Source organism: Aedes albopictus, chromosome 1 (genome assembly GCF_035046485.1).
Source record: "Aedes albopictus strain Foshan chromosome 1, AalbF5, whole genome shotgun sequence".
In the NCBI taxonomy this organism is placed as follows: domain Eukaryota; kingdom Metazoa; phylum Arthropoda; class Insecta; order Diptera; family Culicidae; genus Aedes; species Aedes albopictus.
The window spans coordinates 21,087,970-21,108,880 of NC_085136.1; the positions used below are offsets into that span (position 1 = coordinate 21,087,970).

The 20,911-nt window shown below is 36.5% G+C and overlaps 1 protein-coding gene across 1 annotated transcript; it reads left to right on the forward strand.

Moving 5' to 3' along the window:
• The first annotated feature begins 2,954 nt into the window (after positions 1–2,954).
• On the forward strand, positions 2,955–19,513 carry LOC115260201 (uncharacterized). Its single transcript, XM_062851896.1, has 5 exons — positions 2,955–3,613; positions 3,674–4,120; positions 17,560–17,912; positions 17,975–18,297; positions 18,688–19,513. The coding sequence occupies exons 1-5, from the start codon at positions 3,013–3,015 to the stop codon at positions 19,511–19,513; spliced, it is 2,550 nt and encodes an 849-aa protein (XP_062707880.1). The 5' UTR covers positions 2,955–3,012.
• Positions 19,514–20,911: the final 1,398 nt, after the last annotated feature.

A 20,911-nucleotide genomic window follows, 5' to 3' on the forward strand; every position in this document is an offset into this window, starting at 1 on the left:
GTGAAGTGACTGGATTCGGTGATTCCTTTGCTGTGTAGCAAATCCTTGCGTCTCGCCTTGCGTATGCATGCTCTTCTTTGATGTTTGACGATGGCGACGGAATGCCACCACACGTATGCGGTATCATCGGTACCGCATCCTCGTCGCTTTCGGCCAGCGGGGTAGCGCGGACGTCAACCACGAATAGATGAGCCGTAGTCCACATGAATTTGACATGTTTGGGAAATTGACACTTTTGGGCACTCTGACAGATTTGGGATGTGCACGACGTTTGCGAATTAGTCATTACCATACGTTGTTACTTAAGTAAAACGTGTAAAACTAGCAAAAGGTTATCAAAATTTTAGCGTGCAATTGTTCGAAATTACACGACAACGCGGAGATAGCAAATAAATCAGTGAGAAATTGTGTAATGCATAAATTTTCAGCACAAACAATTTTGAACGTGTTTTTGTTGTGAGCTACGGTGATTTTGCCTTTTGCTGGCCCCCTGCTTTCGGCCAATTTAAGAGCTGCATCTGTAGAAAACAATATTAGAATATTATAAAACAATGCTGATAGTTTTCAAAACTCACCCAATAAACAGTTTATTCCGATTATTTTACAATTTAATTCTAAAAACTATTTAACTATAATGCGCTGGTAGCGTCGTAACTACGCTGTTTTTTTGTTTTGACAGATGTCGTTCATTCGACCTTCGAATGACAAGGTCGAATACACGAATTTTTGGTTTTAGTCATTTTTGGTACTAAAGACCTTTTGCGGAATTAGGTCGAATGTACGATTTTTTATTTTTTCATATTTTTGTTAGTTACGGCATAATGTTTCAACATTTTCTAAATTTAAGAGAATATGGTATCGAGATGATATTAATACCATACATGTAACTAAGTATAATGGACCCATTGAAGAAAAAAACTCGATTAGTGTACTTTTGTTACTTACGACCAAATCAAATCGAGCTCCAGAAATATTGCCATTTTCTTTATCCTAATCGAAAGAGCTCATTTTTCTGAGTATAAGGTGATTTTATTGCGTCCCGATTCATTTGTTTTGATGGTTAAATAAACAAAACAGTTTTAATTTCCGTGGCTAGAATGACAGTTCAATCGATAAAGTGACAGTTCGCCCCGAACAAAAAAATTTCCCCATACAAACTTTAAATGCATTTTAAAAATAGTTCCCGAGCACCGAAAATGATGAAATTTTGGATTTCGACTAATTTTTGGACGGAGATTCCGATTATGCAATAATCAGGATACCCCTAAAGAACCCAATTCATCATACTTATTCGAAATATTGGGTTAAAAAAATAAGAGTTTATAAATCTGGAGCTCGATTTGATTTGGTCGTAAGTAACAAAAGTACACTAATCGAGTTTTTTTCTTCAATGGGTCCATTATACTTAGTTACATGTATGGTATTAATATCATCTCGATACCATATTCTCTTAAATTTAGAAAATGTTGAAACATTATGCCGTAACTAACAAAAATATGAAAAAATAAAAAATCGTACATTCGACCTAATTCCGCAAAAGGTCTTTAGTACCAAAAATGACTAAAACCAAAAATTCGTGTATTCGACCTTGTCATTCGAAGGTCGAATGAACGACATCTGTCAAAACAAAAAAACAGCGTAGTTACGACGCTACCAGCGCATTATAGTTAAATAGTTTTTAGAATTAAATTGTAAAATAATCGGAATAAACTGTTTATTGGGTGAGTTTTGAAAACTATCAGCATTGTTTTATAATATTCTAATATTGTTTTCTACAGATGCAGCTCTTAAATTGGCCGAAAGCAGGGGGCCAGCAAAAGGCAAAATCACCGTAGCTCACAACAAAAACACGTTCAAAATTGTTTGTGCTGAAAATTTATGCATTACACAATTTCTCACTGATTTATTTGCTATCTCCGCGTTGTCGTGTAATTTCGAACAATTGCACGCTAAAATTTTGATAACCTTTTGCTAGTTTTACACGTTTTACTTAAGTAACAACGTATGGTAATGACTAATTCGCAAACGTCGTGCACATCCCAAATCTGTCAGAGTGCCCAAAAGTGTCAATTTCCCAAACATGTCAAATTCATGTGGACTACGGCTCATCTATTCGTGGTTGACGTCCGCGCTACCCCGCTGGCCGAAAGCGACGAGGATGCGGTACCGATGATACCGCATACGTGTGGTGGCATTCCGTCGCCATCGTCAAACATCAAAGAAGAGCATGCATACGCAAGGCGAGACGCAAGGATTTGCTACACAGCAAAGGAATCACCGAATCCAGTCACTTCACACGAAGAACCGAGCGAAAAACCCATGTGTTCACATCCGCCGATGGAACAGTCACTCGACCTTCGACAGACAGTGCCGGGGTCAGCAAGTCCATGGATGAATAGGTCTGCACCGTCTACCCAATCCGGGACAACGGAGTATCATTCCAATGCTTGGTTAAACCGGTCAACTCCAATTCCATCCCTCGATCTTCCGGTAATTTTTGGACAGAAGATGACCTCTTCGGATGATATTGCAGCTCGTAAACCACAGGATTCAACAAGAAAGCAGAACTTATCTTGCGGACATTTTGACGGTAATTGCATTGTGTTTTTGATTGAAATACGGCGGATCCAAAATTGATTTATTCAGAAAATTTCATTTAATGTTGCTCTCAATTAGCTTAATGATGTGCAATAGGGCGAATTAGTGTATTGTCGGCAGATTTGTTCTCTTCGTCATGGGTGATTTTTGTCGGCCAAATTTCCTAAAACTTGGCCATACAATTCAGCTTGATTGGGAAGGATTTTAGGTTTCAAAAATCGCACCATGACGAAAAGAACAGAAATGCCGAAAATGCGTAAATTTCCATTCTTACTTCTGAATCAATTGATTCAAAATATACTTCGCATCTGCAACTTAGCATGTGCTATACCGCCTATCATCGCATATCAGTCCCATATTTGCTGGGTTTCCTATTCATATGGGACGGTTATGCAATCATTGTCAGTATAAGCGATGACTTCAATTTGTTGCCGCGACGATAACAACTTCATATTATTTGTAAAAGCAATTTCAACGCTTTGTTTTTTTTTTACTGCAGGACCGCCTCGTAAGGTAAAACCTGGTGCGCATGACATTTGCCATAGCATGACGCCTAATATCAAAAGCAAATCACGCAGCTCGCAATCCTTACCGCAAACCATCCCAAATAACAACCGGAACCCGCGGTTGAATTGTTCTTCGCCGTTGGAAAGATTTATCACAAAACTACAAGATCACAATGCTTCTACGATGAGCCAATCGTCGCATGCAGGATGGAGGACGAGTTCAAGACGATTAAATCCTTGGCGAAATCGATCTGTCCCACTTAGTATGCATGATGATCAACTCTCATGTGTGGACGATCGACTCTCATCGTGTTCCTTTGAGTACTCGCAGTATGGTAATCGTATTTTGGGTGAAATTACAAACAAGCCAACACCATTGTCACAATCTGCTCTGAACTGCAAACAGCCACGCGTCGCGTTTGATAACTTGTCATTCATCAATATGGTAGCGTCTACACCGAGTCACAAGGAGTCAGTGTTGTATCCTAATGTGCATCGGGATGAAAATCGTAAGTTTAAAACAATAGAAAACACATTTACGTTGTCTTTTAATAATTCAATAATTCTAGGTCAGGAATCGGGGAAAGACATGGTGGATGATGCGTCATTCATCAACATCGTAACGTCTACACCAAGATCAACGCCCCTACCGGGTCATAAAGAATTCGACCATAATCAACCAACGTTCCATGTGCCGATAAAAATGCCGGCATTGGAAAGTGTATCTACGGTTAACCGAGACTGTTTATCTAAAAAACGCCTTTTCGACACTGAAGACGATGACGTTCAACTATCGGTAGATGAAAATGATCTCGAGGATAAGTTCTACGATTCGAGCAGTGATCCCGATTGGAATTCTGATGATGCATCTGAGACAACAGACGAAACTGATTACGATTTGAATGATCTCTCCATTTTCGAGTATTTTCAAAAATATCATACTCTTGACGAGCTCGGCTTGGATGACGATCTGGAGATTCAAGAAACACCCCCACCGGATCAAAGTTTCGATAAAGGTGAATATCAATTTTATGATACTATAACAGTTCCCCGAATGCCATTAGCCCGAATCACACCTCCCCGAAAACCAAGGATGTTTTCGATCATCTGGCAATCATTTGACTCATCTATATCTATCTATCTATATATATATATATATATATATATATATATATATATATATATATATATATATATATATATATATAAGTTACGAGCAACCCGTTTCCACTGACCACAATTAAACCGTTACCACCGATCATGCCGATATTCGTCAATAAGCCACTTTCGCTATCCAAGCCTGAGACGCAATCATCATGAGTCAACATAAACATTCATTCGCCGGAGCACCATTGCAGCCGAATCGCACCAAACATAAACATCCACCCGCACGCATATCATACGACGTAGAATCATCGTCATAGCTGTGGCGCACCATATTTTTCAAGTTCAAGTTCAGTTAGGTTAGATCAGGAATAATCATGATCGATCGGGAAGTGTTAGTTTATAAAAACTGATTCGCACAATACAGAAGAGAGAGTCTTCAGCTGAAACTGAAGTGGCGCAGTCGTAGTTTTTTAAAAACGCCGAAACCCCCTCGGGTATCATAATTGTCGCAGTGTCGGTAGGATACCGCTTGCAGTGATCAGTGATTAGTGAGTTTTTTCGGGATAATTCCCATCAGCGAGTGCATATCGTCGATTAGAAGAAAACTTCATTTCACCTGGACACGGCGGGAACCGAAGACCACGGCAAAACACCGGACACACAACGGACGCATACCGAAGTGCAACGGGAACCCACAGCCAGGACGGAAACGCGACGGACGAACACCGAAGTGAGGACCGAAAAGGATTGTGGTAAGTTAAGTGTAATTTTAAGAGAAAAAGAAAAATATTATTGAAGAATTTATCAAAAATTATTATTGAAGAAAATTTAACAAAGAATTATTATTGAATTTTTTTTTAAAGTGAAACAATTAATAAAAGTGAAACCAAATAAAAAGTGAATCAAAAATTTTTAAAAGTGCAAAAGTTAATAACCAAAATTAATCTTTTAATCCATAAGTGTATTTTTAAGTGTGTTTAGATATTTTTAGTGAGTAACAACGATGGCCAGGTACGATGGAAACCGTGATTTATTGGCCGCAGAAAATGAAGCGCTACAGGCACAACTGGAACAAGCCGCTGCAGACATGGTTGAACAGAACCGTCAGGTAATTGAACTACAACATCAATTAGCTGCTGGACAAGATGTGCAGAATCAACTCGATAATGCTTTATTGCAAATTAATCAGAAAGATCAACAAATTGCAAATTTGAGAGCCGCTACTTTGAATAATTTCAGTGATGTGGAATCTATTTTGAAAAGCTTGCAGACTCCACAAATTTTGAGGGATTTTCCATGTTTTACTGGGGATCCTGTTAAATTGCATTCATTTATTAAATCCATTGACAAGTTAATGCCAACATTGGAGCGTGCAAAAGGAACACCTGCATTTGATGTTTGGATGCATGCTATTCGATCTAAAATTACGCATGATGCGGATGCCGCGCTTGAATTGTATGGTACTGAGACTAACTGGGATGATATTAAAAATACCTTGATTACTCATTTCAGTGATAAAAGGGATGAAATTTCTCTTACTAGAGACTTGTTTAAATTGAAGCAAGGGGATTCAGTTCAAGATTTTTATAGAGACGTATCACATTCAATTTCATTACTAATCAATTTGTTACAGGTAAACGAAAAGGTAAGTGTTATCATTGCTGCAAAGAAACAGTTTTATCAAGATCTAGGTTTAAAAGTTTTCTTGTCGGGACTTAAAGAGCCTCTTGGACCAATTATTAGAGCTCAGGCACCCAAAACACTTAAGGAAGCACTCAGACTTTGTCTTGAAGAGGATAATTACAATTATGTGAAAAATCCATTCCAATCAATATCAAAAACTTCGAATCCAATTTCGTTACCACCAAAACCGATTCAAAAATCTTTCCAATTTCCACCACCAAGACCATTCAATTTTCAGAAACCTCCACAATATCAAAGACCTTTCCAATTTCAATCAACACCTCGACCTCAATTTAATAATGGACCACGTCCATTCCAATTTAATACGCCTCAAAGACCTTTTCAATTTAGACCATTCCAACAAAATCAATTCCAAAGACCATTCCAATACCAAAGAAATCCGTTTATGCCGAACACATTCCAAAGAAATTTCCCAAAACCACAACCAAAGCCGATACCAATGGAAGTAGACCCTTCTCTCAGCAAACAGGTAAATTATATGAATCGACCACATTATCAGGTAGAAGAGTTTGATGAATGTTTTGATTATCCCAATTACATTGAACCGTATTATTATCCTGAATACTCAGAATATTCACCATATCCACAATACTCGGAATATCCAGAATACTTAGATTATTCAGAATATTTTGATGAAGATCCAAATCAACCTCAAGTTCAAAACAATAATACAAATTTACCAAAAGTTACTCTACCAGCAATCAAAGAATGTGAACAAAATAATGTTCAAGTTGATGACATAAATTTTCGCGAGCGAACGGAAAACGGGCACCCAACATGAAAAATTTTATTCCCTATATTGAAGTTGACACTACTAAAGGTCCACTCAAATTTTTAATAGATACTGGAGCCAATAAAAATTACATTAGCCCCAAACATGTTAATCAAGCTAAATTTACAGATCCATTAACAGTTCATAATATTAATGGAGTTCACACAATTAATCAGTCTGTACATTTCAATCCATTTTACAAAATTCCAAATACCCAAAAGTTGCAATTTTATGTTTTTGATTTTCATCCATTTTTTGACGGACTAATCGGTTATGAAGCTTTGCAAGACTTGAAAGCAAATATCATAACAAGTACAAATGAACTACAACTTCCCTCTGGAAATATTAAAATGCTACGTAAATATCCATGTTCTACACAGGTACAACTTAATGCAAATGAGACAAAATTTATCCATTTTCCTGTTAATTTTGAAAAAGGTGATTTCTTTGTTTCTCATGATACTCAAATTCATGATTCTATTTTTGTACACGCAGGATTATACAAGGCAGAAAATAATCATGCTTTTCTTGCAATAACCAATTATCGGAATAACCCAATACAAATCGAAATATTTAAACCATTTGTTTCTGAGTTGAATAATTTCGAATCACAATCTTACCCACATCCAGTTAGACCAATCAATCGACAGTTATTTAATCAATTGCGATTGGATCACCTAAACTCTGAAGAGAAGCCAAAACTTTTAAAATTAATTGCAGACAATCAAGATGTATTTTACTTACCCGGAGAAAGTTTAACATTTACAAATGCTATCAAACACAGCATTAAAACAAAGGATGAAATGCCAATTTATTGCAAATCATATCGGTACCCCTTCTGTCATAAAGATGAGGTACAGAAGCAAATTAATGAAATGTTAGAACAAGGAATTATTAGACATTCTATAAGTCCTTGGACATCACCAGTTTGGATCGTTGCTAAGAAAATGGACGCATCTGGACTGAAGAAATGGAGACTAGTTATTGACTATCGAAAATTGAACGATAAGACTATTGATGATAGATATCCTATCCCAAATATTACCGATATTTTGGATAAGCTTGGAAGATGTAATTATTTTACCACATTAGACTTGGCGTCTGGATTCCATCAAATTGAAGTTGAAGAATCAGACATACCTAAAACAGCATTTAACGTTGAAAATGGACACTATGAATTTTTGAGAATGCCTTTTGGACTCAAAAATGCACCGTCTACATTTCAAAGAGTAATGGATAATATTTTACGTGAACATATTGGCGTAAGATGTTTTATTTATATGGATGATATTATTGTATTTTCCACAAGCCTACAAGAACACCTTGATAACTTACGGAAAATATTTAATACATTGTCTAAATACAACATGAAGGTACAATTAGACAAATGCGAGTTTTTACGCAAAGAAGTTGCTTTCTTAGGACATATCGTATCTACAGATGGTGTTAAACCTAACCCTGAAAAGATTTCAATTATTAAGAATTGGCCTTTACCTAAAAATGAACGGGAACTTAGAGGTTTCCTAGGAATTTTAGGGTACTATAGAAAATTTATAAAAGATTTTGCAAAAATTGCAAAACCTTTGACAAATTCACTTCGAAAAGGTGAAACTATAATTCATTCAGAAGATTTCGTGAAAGCATTTCAAAAGTGTAAATCAATTTTGACAAGCAGTGATATTTTGCAATATCCAGATTTTGATAAATCATTCATTCTCACTACTGATGCATCAAATTTTGCCATAGGCGCAGTACTCTCACAAGGACCATTAGGAAAAGATAAGCCAATAGCCTTTGCGTCACGTACTTTAAATAAAACCGAAGAAAATTATTCTACAATAGAAAAGGAACTCTTAGCTATTGTATGGGCTTGCAAACATTTTCGTCCATATTTGTACGGAAGAAAATTCATTTTATACACAGATCACAAACCTTTAACATACAGTTTAAATTTGAAAGAACCAAACCAAAGATTAATTCACTGGCGCTTAACTTTGTCAGAATTTGATTATGAAATTCGATATAAACCAGGCAAACAAAATGTTGTAGCCGACAGTTTATCAAGAATATTCCAAGAAGTGAACATTAATGAAGATGAAACATCGTCTAGTAATGACACTATGCATTCAGCAGACACAGATGATTCAGAACTCATACCGTGCACTGAAATTCCGATTAACTATTTCAGTAATCAAATTATTTTGAAAATTGGAAATGAAGAAAGCAATATTTATGAAGAAGTTTTTCCACGAGTTCATAGACGAACTATCACCAAATTTATTTTTGGAGTACCTTTCATAATTAAAATATTCAAGGAATACATGGATACAAGACATACTAACTGTATTCTTTGTCCTGAAAATGTTATCAATATCATTCAATTTGTTTACAAAAACTATTTTAGCAGATGTCGCACTTTCAAAGTAAAGATATCTCAAACGATGCGTATCGACGTTCGAACCGAAGTTGAACAAGATACTCTTATTGAAAACACTCACGAGACTTCACATCGTGGTATTTTAGAAAATCTCTGTGAAATACGGAATAGATTTTTCTTCCCCAAAATGAAAAATAAAATACGAAAATACATTATCCTTTGTGAAATTTGCAATAAGATGAAATACGAACGAAAACCATATAAAATCAAACTAGGTGAAACCCCAATACCAAAACAGCCTCTTGACATTGTTCACATAGATGTTTTCATATCACAACCAAACTTATTTCTCTCAATTGTAGACAAATTGTCACGATTCGGATTTTTAATTCCCATCAAATCAAGAACTACAATAGACATTCGAAAAGGCTTGATCAAATTCATTTCTCAATTTGGATCACCAAAGTTAATTGTTTCAGATAATGAACCAGCGTTCAAATCAATTGAAATTCGAGATTTGTTAAACAATCTCAATATACAACAATATTTTACACCAACTAATTACAGTGAAGTGAACGGAATTGTTGAGCGGTTCCATTCTACCTTAAGTGAAATTTACCGATGCAACAAACATAAATACGAAAACCTCTCCAGTAAAGAAATGTTTCTAATCGCATGTAGTTTATACAATAACGCAATTCACACCTCAACAAAATTAAAACCACGTGAAGTATTTTACGGAATAAAAGATGGTGAAGAAAGACCACTCGATCGTGCACAACTCATAGAGTACCGAGATAAAATTTATGATGAAACCATTACTAAAATAACTTCTACTCAACAGGAACAGCATAAAAACCGGAACGCTTCTAGAGAAGATCCACCAGCTTTAGATCCAGATCAACAAGCATTTAATAGACGACAAGGAATTAAAGCTAAAACCAAAGAATGGTTTGAAAAAGTCAAAGTTACATCTGATAGATTTCAAACATACAAGGATGATAAAAACAGAAAACTCCACAAAACTAAAATGCGTCGTATCAGAAAATAATTTTCAAATTACTTTTTCTTTCTCGTTTTAGTTTACATCATGGAAACAACAATACTTCTCTTGTTTTTAATATCTATTAATAATATGATACAACCCATTCATAGTACTATACAAATCATGGACCTTAATCAAAACCCAGGATTATTGGCATTGACAGCAGGAGAAAGCTTTATGAAAGTCGGTGAACATAGAATTTACCATACTATTGATTTTGATTTATACGAACCCACTTTCACAAAGTTGAAATTAATAACCAAGGAATTAAGAAATTATGGAAATTTTACAGAATTGAACGATGTTTTATCTACAAAGCTCTTCAATCTCAAAAACCTCTATTTTGGACTACAAATGAAAACTAGACAAAAACGGGGATTGATGGATTTTGTAGGTACAGGAATCAAATTTTTAACTGGAAATATGGACCATCAGGACTATATCGATATTTCACGAGATTTGGATGATCTTACAACAAAAAGTAATCAATTAATCAGAGAAAATAATGAGCAAAGAAAAATAAATTATGATATGCAAGATAGAATCAATAGATTGATTAAACAGATAAATAATCAGCAATCACTCATAATGAACGCTATAAATAATAATCAATCAGGAAGCCTACAGAAGCAAATTAAAATATTGGAAAGCATTATTAATGTTAATATTCAATTGGATCATCTTATCTCTCATTTTAAAGATATCTCTGAATCTATTCATTTAGCAAAGGTAAACATTATTTCGAAACATATCTTGCATCCCGATGAATTGTCATTCTCGATCGATAGATTAGAAGAAAAAGGAATTGTAATTCATAATTTTGAACAGGTATATGATTTCTTAGAAATATCAGCTTTTTACAATATGACAAAACTTGTTTTTGTAGTTAAAATTCCATCTTTGAAGAATCATACTTACAGTCGTTTGATTTTAGAAGCTTTGCCAATCGAAAATAAGATTTTAAATTTGCCCGCCAGCACAGCTATGATCAGCAACAACGAGACATATTTTATTACGAAGGAATGCCGAAACATAGAAGAATATCGCATATGCAATCAGAAGGATTTATTGAATTTAAGCAATGACACCTGTTTTACACACTTACTTCGAGGTATGACCGGTAAATGCACTTTTAAAATGTACAATCAACAAAAAGAATTTAAACAAATAACTAAAAATCATATTATTGTCAAATCGAAATCTCCCGTAAATATAAGGTCAAATTGCGAAATAACAAACAGAAACCTAACTGGCTCGTATTTAATAGAATTTCGCAATTGCAGTATAATTTTAGACAGTACAAAATTTGAAAATACCGAAATATTCAAAACAGACATGCCGTTGATAGTACCATTAGATGGTTTACATATCGAAAAGCAGATTATAGAAAGTACAATTGAAGATCTGCAAATACAAAACCGAAACCATTTGGAAACCCTATCGACAAGTCATCAAATTCACCATTATTCCTCAATAAGTTTGTCGATATTCAGCATTCTGGGAATTATAACCCTTATCATTTTGTACAAGGTCAAAACCAAAAACGTCAACATCAATTTCAGCAGAAAACCATTTTTAGAAGAAGTATCAAACAACCAAGCCAAAGATGAGTCATCAGAATTGCGAGAGATTTCATCATCCCCAAGAATACAATCAACACTTTTGTCGACCCGGGACGTCTCGACTTCACGGAGGGGAGTAGTTACGAGCAACCCGTTTCCACTGACCACAATTAAACCGTTACCACCGATCATGCCGATATTCGTCAATAAGCCACTTTCGCTATCCAAGCCTGAGACGCAATCATCATGAGTCAACATAAACATTCATTCGCCGGAGCACCATTGCAGCCGAATCGCACCAAACATAAACATCCACCCGCACGCATATCATACGACGTAGAATCATCGTCATAGCTGTGGCGCACCATATTTTTCAAGTTCAAGTTCAGTTAGGTTAGATCAGGAATAATCATGATCGATCGGGAAGTGTTAGTTTATAAAAACTGATTCGCACAATACAGAAGAGAGAGTCTTCAGCTGAAACTGAAGTGGCGCAGTCGTAGTTTTTTAAAAACGCCGAAACCCCCTCGGGTATCATAATTTATATATATATATATATATATATATATATATATATATATATATCAGGGTGTCTACTACCTGGAAAAAACCTGGAAAACCGGGAATCCTCAGGGAATTTTATTTAACAGGGAAAAACCTGGAATACTCAGGGAATTCCTTGAGTACTCAGGGAAATTTTACTCCGATAAAAAAAACACTGGGTCGTATGAACCTGACAGTAAAAATCCATGTAGAAATTTCGCTACAAGGATTTTTTCCAGAAATTCCGTCAGAATTTCTTTCTGGAACTTCTTTAAAAATACCTCCTGGATTGTCTCCCAGGATTTCTTATAAAATTCCTTCCGCATTTTTGACGCTATTTTTCTTGGTACTCCTTTTTGATTTTTTTTCCGGAAAGGTATACTTCCGGATTCCTTCCAGGATTCCTCAATTCCAACCGATTTCTCCTGGAGTTTTTCACGGGATGCTATTTCTTTCCAGAGTTCCTCCAGTGTTTTGCTCAAAGAAATCTTCGTAGGATTTCTACCAGAATTAATCCCGAATACTCTATAAGAATATCTGTCGGGATAAATCGTGGAATTTCTTTTGGCACTCCTCACGGAAATTTTACCCGATTCCTTCCGGTGTTCCTCTTGGGATTTCCCCAGAAGATCTTTACGGAATTTCTTTCAGAGTTGCTGAAGGAGTTATTCCTGGGGTTTCTACTAAAGTTCCTCCAAGGGTTTCTGTAGGAGTTTTCACGAATTTACTGCAAGAGTTCCTCAAGAGATTTCTTGCATTTTTTTCCTGTGATATCTTCAAACCTTTGCTTTGGGCTTTCTTCGAGATGTTCTTCCTGGTCTGCTACAGAAGTTTGTTAAAAGTTTTCGCGAAGTTTATTTTGAAGTTTTACCTGCGATTTTTCTTGGAGTATCTCCTGGAACTTCTCTCAGAAGATTCCTTCCGATGTTGGTCGTAAGATGTCTCTCAGAGTTTTTCTTAATTTACCCTGGATTTCCTGCTAAGTTTTTTTTTTCCAGAGTGCCTTCTGGGATTTCCACAGGAGTTATTGCTGATATTTCTCATTAAATTCTTCTCTTGCATTCTTTCATAGCCAGGCTGTTTCTTGTAGTTGTATCGGATTTCTTGCAGTGATCCACCTGAGAGTTTTTACAGATATTCTGTGCATTATTCCCAAAATTCTTCCCGGAATCTTTACCAGAAATTGTCCCAAGATTCTGGATACTCCTTTAGGGATTTCTTCCAAAGTAATTGCATGGATTCTTCTACGGATTTTCCTCAGAGTGTCTCCTGAGAAATACCTTAAAGGAAATTCATGGAGAAATATTCGAGGAAATTCAAATAAAATCTTGCGAGAAACTCTGCAAAATATTATTGAAGAAATCTCGACAGGAACTTCAGGAAAAACCTGAGAAAAAAATGAGACATTTCGAAAAAAGTTCTAGGTAACAGTAATCCCGAGAAGAAATGTTAAGGACATCCAAGGAGAAATTCTGAAAACCTCATGGAATCCTGAAAGCAGCTGCGGACGAAGTTCCGCGAGGAAAACAAGAAGAATATCGTAAAACTATCGGTAAAAATCCAATAGTTTATGGATAGCTGTCCTGGAAAACCACTAAAAAGACATGGACACTGGCTTCAGCCGGCGGCTGTACCGATTGAACGAAACTTAACACAGAGTGGCTACGGAAAAGAAGCTATTCTCGTGAAAAATTTCATCGCTCGGAGCGGGAATCGAACCCTCATTCATCCGGACTCTAACCGCATGGCTACGAGGTTCAACCAATGACATTCTTGAAGAAACTTTGAATAGTTTTGGATGAAACTGCAGGAGGAATCCAGCGAGAATCTCTAGAAGTATATCGAAAAACCTTTGCAAGAAATATCGGGACGTACTCAAACAGATATCTCGTGTGAAAGAATGCTGCGCAAAGCCATGAAGAAACTTTGGAAGAAATTCCAGGAATTATGCTCAGAAATCTTGAAAGATTTTTTGAAGAGTAGGGGAACTTACGTGTTTTCGGCAGTTTTGTTCTCTTCGTCTTGGGGGATCTTTTGAAACCAACCAAGCTGAATATGATCAAGTTTCAGGCAATTTGGCCGACATAAATCCCTCATGACGAAGACAACAAACCTGCCGATGATACCCCAAGTCACCCTTTATAATTTTTAGAAAATTTGGGTTATTTTTTGAATTATAAACTTTCAAAACTTCATCTGGAAAAACCTGGAAAACTCAGGGAATTTTATTTTGAGTTATGAGTAGACACCCTGTATATATATATATATATATATATATATATATATATATATATATATATATATATATATATATATACCCAAGTAACACACATGTTATATAAAAGTTACGACAGCGCAAGTTTTGGTTGTATAGAAGTTTATTTTACGTTATTTCAACACAATGTTAGAATTACGTAAAATAAACTTCTATACGACCAAAACTTGCGCTGTCGTAACTCTATTATAACATGTGTGTTGCTTGGGTATATATATATATATATATATTATATATATATATAAATGCAGTGGCATACGTGGGACCGCGCATAACTTGCGAATGGATGGTCCGATTTGGGTCATTTAAGTTTTGTTTTATTAGTTTTCACCCAAGGAAGGTTTATGAGGCCAAAAACATGAGGAAATTGAGAGTTTTGGAAAATCGGGTTTTCATACAGTTTGAATGGGGACTTGGGCGCTTGACTAGGGACTTGACACGTCAAAAAACGCAGTAGGCAAGACAAAGTTTCCTTGGGACAGCTAGTTTGTCTATAACTCAGTTCAGAAGCCCAATATTGAAATGTGATGTTCAAATAACTTGTAGTTTATTGTTTTTCCTACAATTATCACCAAGGACGCCATATGCTAACTCTCATATATGCGGCGTGACAGCGCTAGTACCTCCTACACATACTAAACGATCGAAAAATCCGATCGTTTAGTATGAGTAGGTAGTACTAACACTTTTACGCCATAGTTAGAATATGGCGTCCTAGGTGATAATTGTAGGATAAACAATAATCTACAAGTTATTCGAACATCACATTTTAATATTGGGCTTCTGAACAGAGTTATAGACAAATGAGTCAAATGATTGCCAGATGATCGAAAACATCCACCGACCAATACCCCAAAAGCCATTTCCCCGAATGACACGTACTACTTTTCATATAAAACTTTGAAAAATCGCCAAAATTTGAAAAATATTTCGATCATCTCAAAATTTTTACAGATTGCTTTGCACATGAATATATAATAACTGTAAAAATATTATAATCATTACTAAACTGTTCAATTTTGTGTTACGTGACAAAAAATCCATGATGGGAGTGTTATGCGAGTACTTTTGATATGGGACGCTCATGACTTGGTATTTTTTTCGCACATTGACTTGATAATTCGTAATTTTTATTATTGTTTTTGGAAGTACATCGAAAATGATGACTATTTATAACGTTAACTCAAAAGTGATGAAAGTCAAATGGGACTGTTATGCGAGTGGGGGCAGTGCCATTCTTTCTGCTTATAATGAGAGTATAAAGAAATAGCTCTTTTGGAATGAATAGAAAAGGCAGCGCTGTGAAATGATTAGGCAAGTTATATAGAGTACTGCTTCTCTATCACCTCTATCCAATTCAAACTGTCTATGACAAAGCTTTCCACTTTGTTCCATGGACTGTGTACAACTCGCAATATAACAGATGAGCTACTAGTGGAACACCATATTTTAGTAATCAAAGGAAAAAACTTTGGTCCTTATTACATTTTACACCTTGTTGAAAATGAAAGGTCTCAGTTTCAAGAATTACTAATTTACTAATTTCAAGAAGTGGCCCATTTTACTTTATTGCGCCCTGCATTCATAAATTTAGTTAAAATATTGCTCTAAACCCGGAGAAATCCTAACAGAAACTCCAGAGGAATCCTTACAGGAATTCCGGAGGAATCCTAACAAGAATTGTAGAGGAATCTTAAGGCGAAACTGGAAGTATTTCCTCAATTTTTGGTTCTTGATTTTTCATTAAATAACGAAGCGATATTTTCAAAATCGGTTTTCGTGCACACGTAGAGTATGGATCAGGGTATCTTCAGATTTTTTTACGCGGTAGAAAATGTTTTTCGTTTTTGCAGAAACCATTTGTGAACAAAATTTCACTAAAAAATGGTTTCTGCAAAAACGAAAAACATTTTCTACCGCGTAAAAAATTCAGAAGATACCCTGATCCATACTCTACATGTGCACGAAAACCGAATTTGAAAATATTGCTTCGTTATTTAATAAAAAATCAAAAACCGAAAAAATGAAAAAATACTTCCAGTTTCGCCTTAACTCGAATTCCGGAGGAATCCTGACAGAATTTCTCCAGAGTTCCTGTCGGGATTCCTCCGGAATTGCTGTCAGGATGACTTAGAAAAAAACACCGACTTCGGTAATACTTACCGAACTTCGTTAACAATACAACATTACGATAACATTTTACCGAAATTTGTTATGTTTTTACAGAATTCCGGTAAAAAAAGAACGCTCAGCAATTGGGTTGTTTAGTGAATGAAATATTGCTACTTTCTATAGCCTAATCGAAAGAGCTAATTTTTCTGAGTATAACGTGATTTTATTGGATTCCAATACCTTTGTTTTGATGGTTAAATTAACAAAACAGTTTTAATTTTCATGGATAGAATGACAGTTCAATCGATAAAGTGACAGTTCGACCCGAACAAAAAAATTTCCTCATACAAACTTTAAATGAATTTTAAATATAGTTCCCAGACTCCAAAAATTATGAAATTTTGGATTTCGACTAATTTTTGGGCAGAGAATCCGATTATGAAATAATCCTGATACCCCTAAAGAACCCAATTGAGATTTCGATAATTGCCGAACGCCACTAGCTGTGTTCTTTGACAATTCCTATTCCATTGGAATTCCTGTCAGGATTCCTCCGGAATTCCTCTTCCTCTTCCTTTTTTTATTCCTTGTTGGGTATTTAAGCCACTGCGACCAGCTTTTAGATCTATTGTGACGTGCGGAGTTATGGAAGTATACCTTGAAGTATACCCACTGAAAATGGCTGATTCAGGGTAAAATGGGGCAAAATAGAGGATAGCACAGGATGAAACCACCACCATTCGATTTATTGACCAATTTTCCATGGAAAATGCATCAGTTCGAGTTTCAAAACCAGCGGCTTTTAAATAAATAAGTCCGATTACGGCCCCATTTCTGCCCACTGTGGGATGGTTTTCGGGGAAATGGAATTCGGGGAACTGTTATAGGACCCAATCGGGGACCCAATTTCATTATGTTCATTACAATTAATGCATCAATCTACTCAAACATGTTACAGGAGAAACCTCAGCCCTTCAAGAACATGTGAATAAAGCTACAATGATCAACTTAAGTATTGAAGCGATGGAAGTTATGGCGAGAGAGTGTTTGGAACCTAAAGTTAGCAAAGCTAAAGAACGAGCGAATAATAAGCGAAGAAAGGAAAAGGGTTTGCAATACACTCGATCTGATGGAATAGTCATACCAGCAAGAAAAATAAGACCTGCCTGCAGTTGTAGGCGTAGATGCTTCAACAAATACCCCGATCACGTACGCTCAAAGCTGTTGAGAAATTTTTTGAATTTGAAACTATCTGGACAGAACCAGTTCTTGGCAAACCACATGGAGGTATCCAAAACCGCAAGGAGGAAGGTAATCATATATAACACATATGGTCATTGGTCATCAATCACAACATATACTTTTCTTTGTAGGTGATCAACTCGCGACGGCTTTATTCTAGATCATACAAACTTCCTGGCGTTAAAGGACCGGTAGTAGTATGCAAGGTAATGTTCATGGCTACCTTCGATGTTGGCGATCGCAAGCTAAGGAATCTGGCAGCAAAAAGGGTTATAGGCGATGGAGTGGCTTCTCATGATCAACGCAGTGAAAACCGATCCGCTCGGACTATCAGCGCAGAGCACCAGCAATACATCAAAGATCACATTCTTTCATTTCCGGCCTACTCCAGTCATTACGGTCGAGAAAAATCAGAGCGGCTATATCTTTCGGGCGACCTTAACTTGACATCATTGTACAAACTCTACCAAGCCAAATGTGGGACTGATAACCTCGTTGCAGTATGCTATGACAGCTACAGGATCATTTTTAAGACATTCAACCTACATTTCCGCAAGCCGAAGATAGATACTTGCGATGAGTGCGACCGACTGAATGTTGAAATCAAAATAGCGACAGAAGAGAAAGAAATCATTCGTTTAAAACAAGTGCGGGATGATCACCAGAAAGCGGCACAGAGAGTATATGACCAGAAGAATGCAGATGTGGAACGATCAAAGATCGATTACACTGTGCGGACGGTTTCATTTGATCTTCAAAAGCAACTTCCAACACCATTTTTAAAATGTGGGGTTGCTTTCTACAAGCGTCAATTATATACACTAAATCTATCTTTTCTTGAAAGCTATTTGGGCCAGAACAAGGCCTACTGTTACATGTGGGATGAAACCAGGGCCAGAAGAGGCTCCAAAGAAGTAGGTTCTTGCGTTATGCAAGATTTGCAGCGTATGCCCACCACCGTAGAAGAAGTAATCTACTACAGCGATCGTTGCGCAGGACAGAATCACAACAAAAATGTAGTTTTTATGTTCACGCACGTGTTAAAAAATCTGAAAAAAGAAGGCCGAGCTCTCCGCATCATCCACCGTTTCATGAAGACCGGCCATTCCCACATGGAAGTGGATACGATCCACGCGACGATCGAACGTGCCAAAAAACGCACTGAGGTGTCAATAGAAATTCCTTCTGATTGGGAGATCTTCATAGCAGCTATACAGAGGACGGTGCCCATCGAGGTTGTTAGCATGCAGCAGAAGGATTTTCTAGATATTACAGCCCAAGAAGAAATCTACACAATTCCAAAAACTACTACGTCAGGCGAAACTTTCAGCTTCAAAAAAGTAATGGAGTTTGCATTCACTACCGATAACATCGGTACAGTTCGCTTCAAATACGACCTCGCAGAAGAAGATTACAAGGAAATCTGTCTCATGTCTGGAAAGAAGATCGACCGAGAAATCGAACTCAAGCGAATAGAATCACAGCTGATAGAGCTGCCTACCGCAAAATTGAAGGATCTGCGAAGTCTCTTGCCGTATGTAGTAAAAAAGGACTATTATGAAGCATTCCTAAAGGGTTTGGTGGAACCTAAGAGGGGACGCAGGCCAAACAGTAATGATGCACCTGACCACTTTGAGGGCGACATTTATGATACAGAAGATGAAGAATAAGAACTACGGACAAGGCAATAAGTTGAATTGTAAGTTGCTCACTCAGGCAGTATGAGCATTGATGTTAAATGTTCAGTTCAACTTCAATTATAATCAATCCTAAAACTGATTCATACCAACGATATTTTTGAATTGTTATTCGTTGCACTGTTTTTTTATAATAAAGTCGTACTTTAAACCTACTTTCAATCATCTAGACATTCATTTACATATTTACATTATCAAGGAACCCATATCGCCTGAATAAATATGCCGTCTTACGAAATTAGTCTATAGTCTTACTCTGTTGCGTGGTCTGCTGCTCAAAAAATGGCACTCGTAGAAAGTTTTAGCAAGGCATAGGTCGTTGTGAAAGTAATGATCTTACGCTCCTAAATTCCATATCACTTATTGATCCTCTCTTTTACATTTTGATTCCTCTTCATCTTGGTGTGACGTCCTTACTAAGACAAAGCCTGGTTTTCACTATGACAACTACCCAGGCAACTACCACAGGCAGTAACTGAGAGTTGCTTCTGCCAATGACCATTTTGTATTCGTATATCGTGTGGCAGGCGCGGAGGTACTCCCCAAGTAGCCAAGTTGCTCAAGCCGTGATGCATGTATAAAAACGGTGTATATATCAAGCAAACATTGCTGTACAATGTACAATCAAAGTTGAACTAAAGTGGGAAAGAGCCTTAAGTAAGCCAAATTAAAGTTAGCTACGTAAAACGCGACTATATTGGGGCCCTTTCCCACTTAAGTTCAACTTTAATTGTACATACATAGTAATACAGCAGCGTGGTTACTTGGGTGATCTATGCCCAAGGAAGTGAACAAAATTTAAAGAAAAATTCCTCGATCGTCCGAAAATCGAAGCCGTCATCTCAGCATGCTTATGCTGAATGCCCACGCCTTTACAGCTGTGGCCCTCTTTTCGCAATAAAAACAAACAGTGCAGCAATTTCGAGTCCAATCTTTTGAGGCTGAAAGTCTCTTTAATGAAGACAAATCAATCAATCCAAACTTTTGATTTGAGTAGGATCAAAATGGAAGCACTCTAATCAAAAAAGGAACGGATGCACTATCCAAGACATCCCGTGCTTACTTATTATTATAATATACTAGCTGTGCCGGCAATCGTCGTACTGCCTGCCTACTGTGGTTTTGTCATACAGTTGCATTAGCAAGAATATTCATAGACTGTCTAAATCTATGTGAGAAATCGTTTGTTAAATAAGCAACCTCGTAAGCAACCGTCGTCAATAAGTACTGTCGTCAATAAGAAAAGAAAAAAATGAGAGTTTTCTTGCCATATTTGATTAAATTTCCAATATAAAACTATATATTTTGAAGAAGCTTGCTCAACATTCATGTTCAAATAATCAAAAGACAATTCTCTATTTAAAAAATATA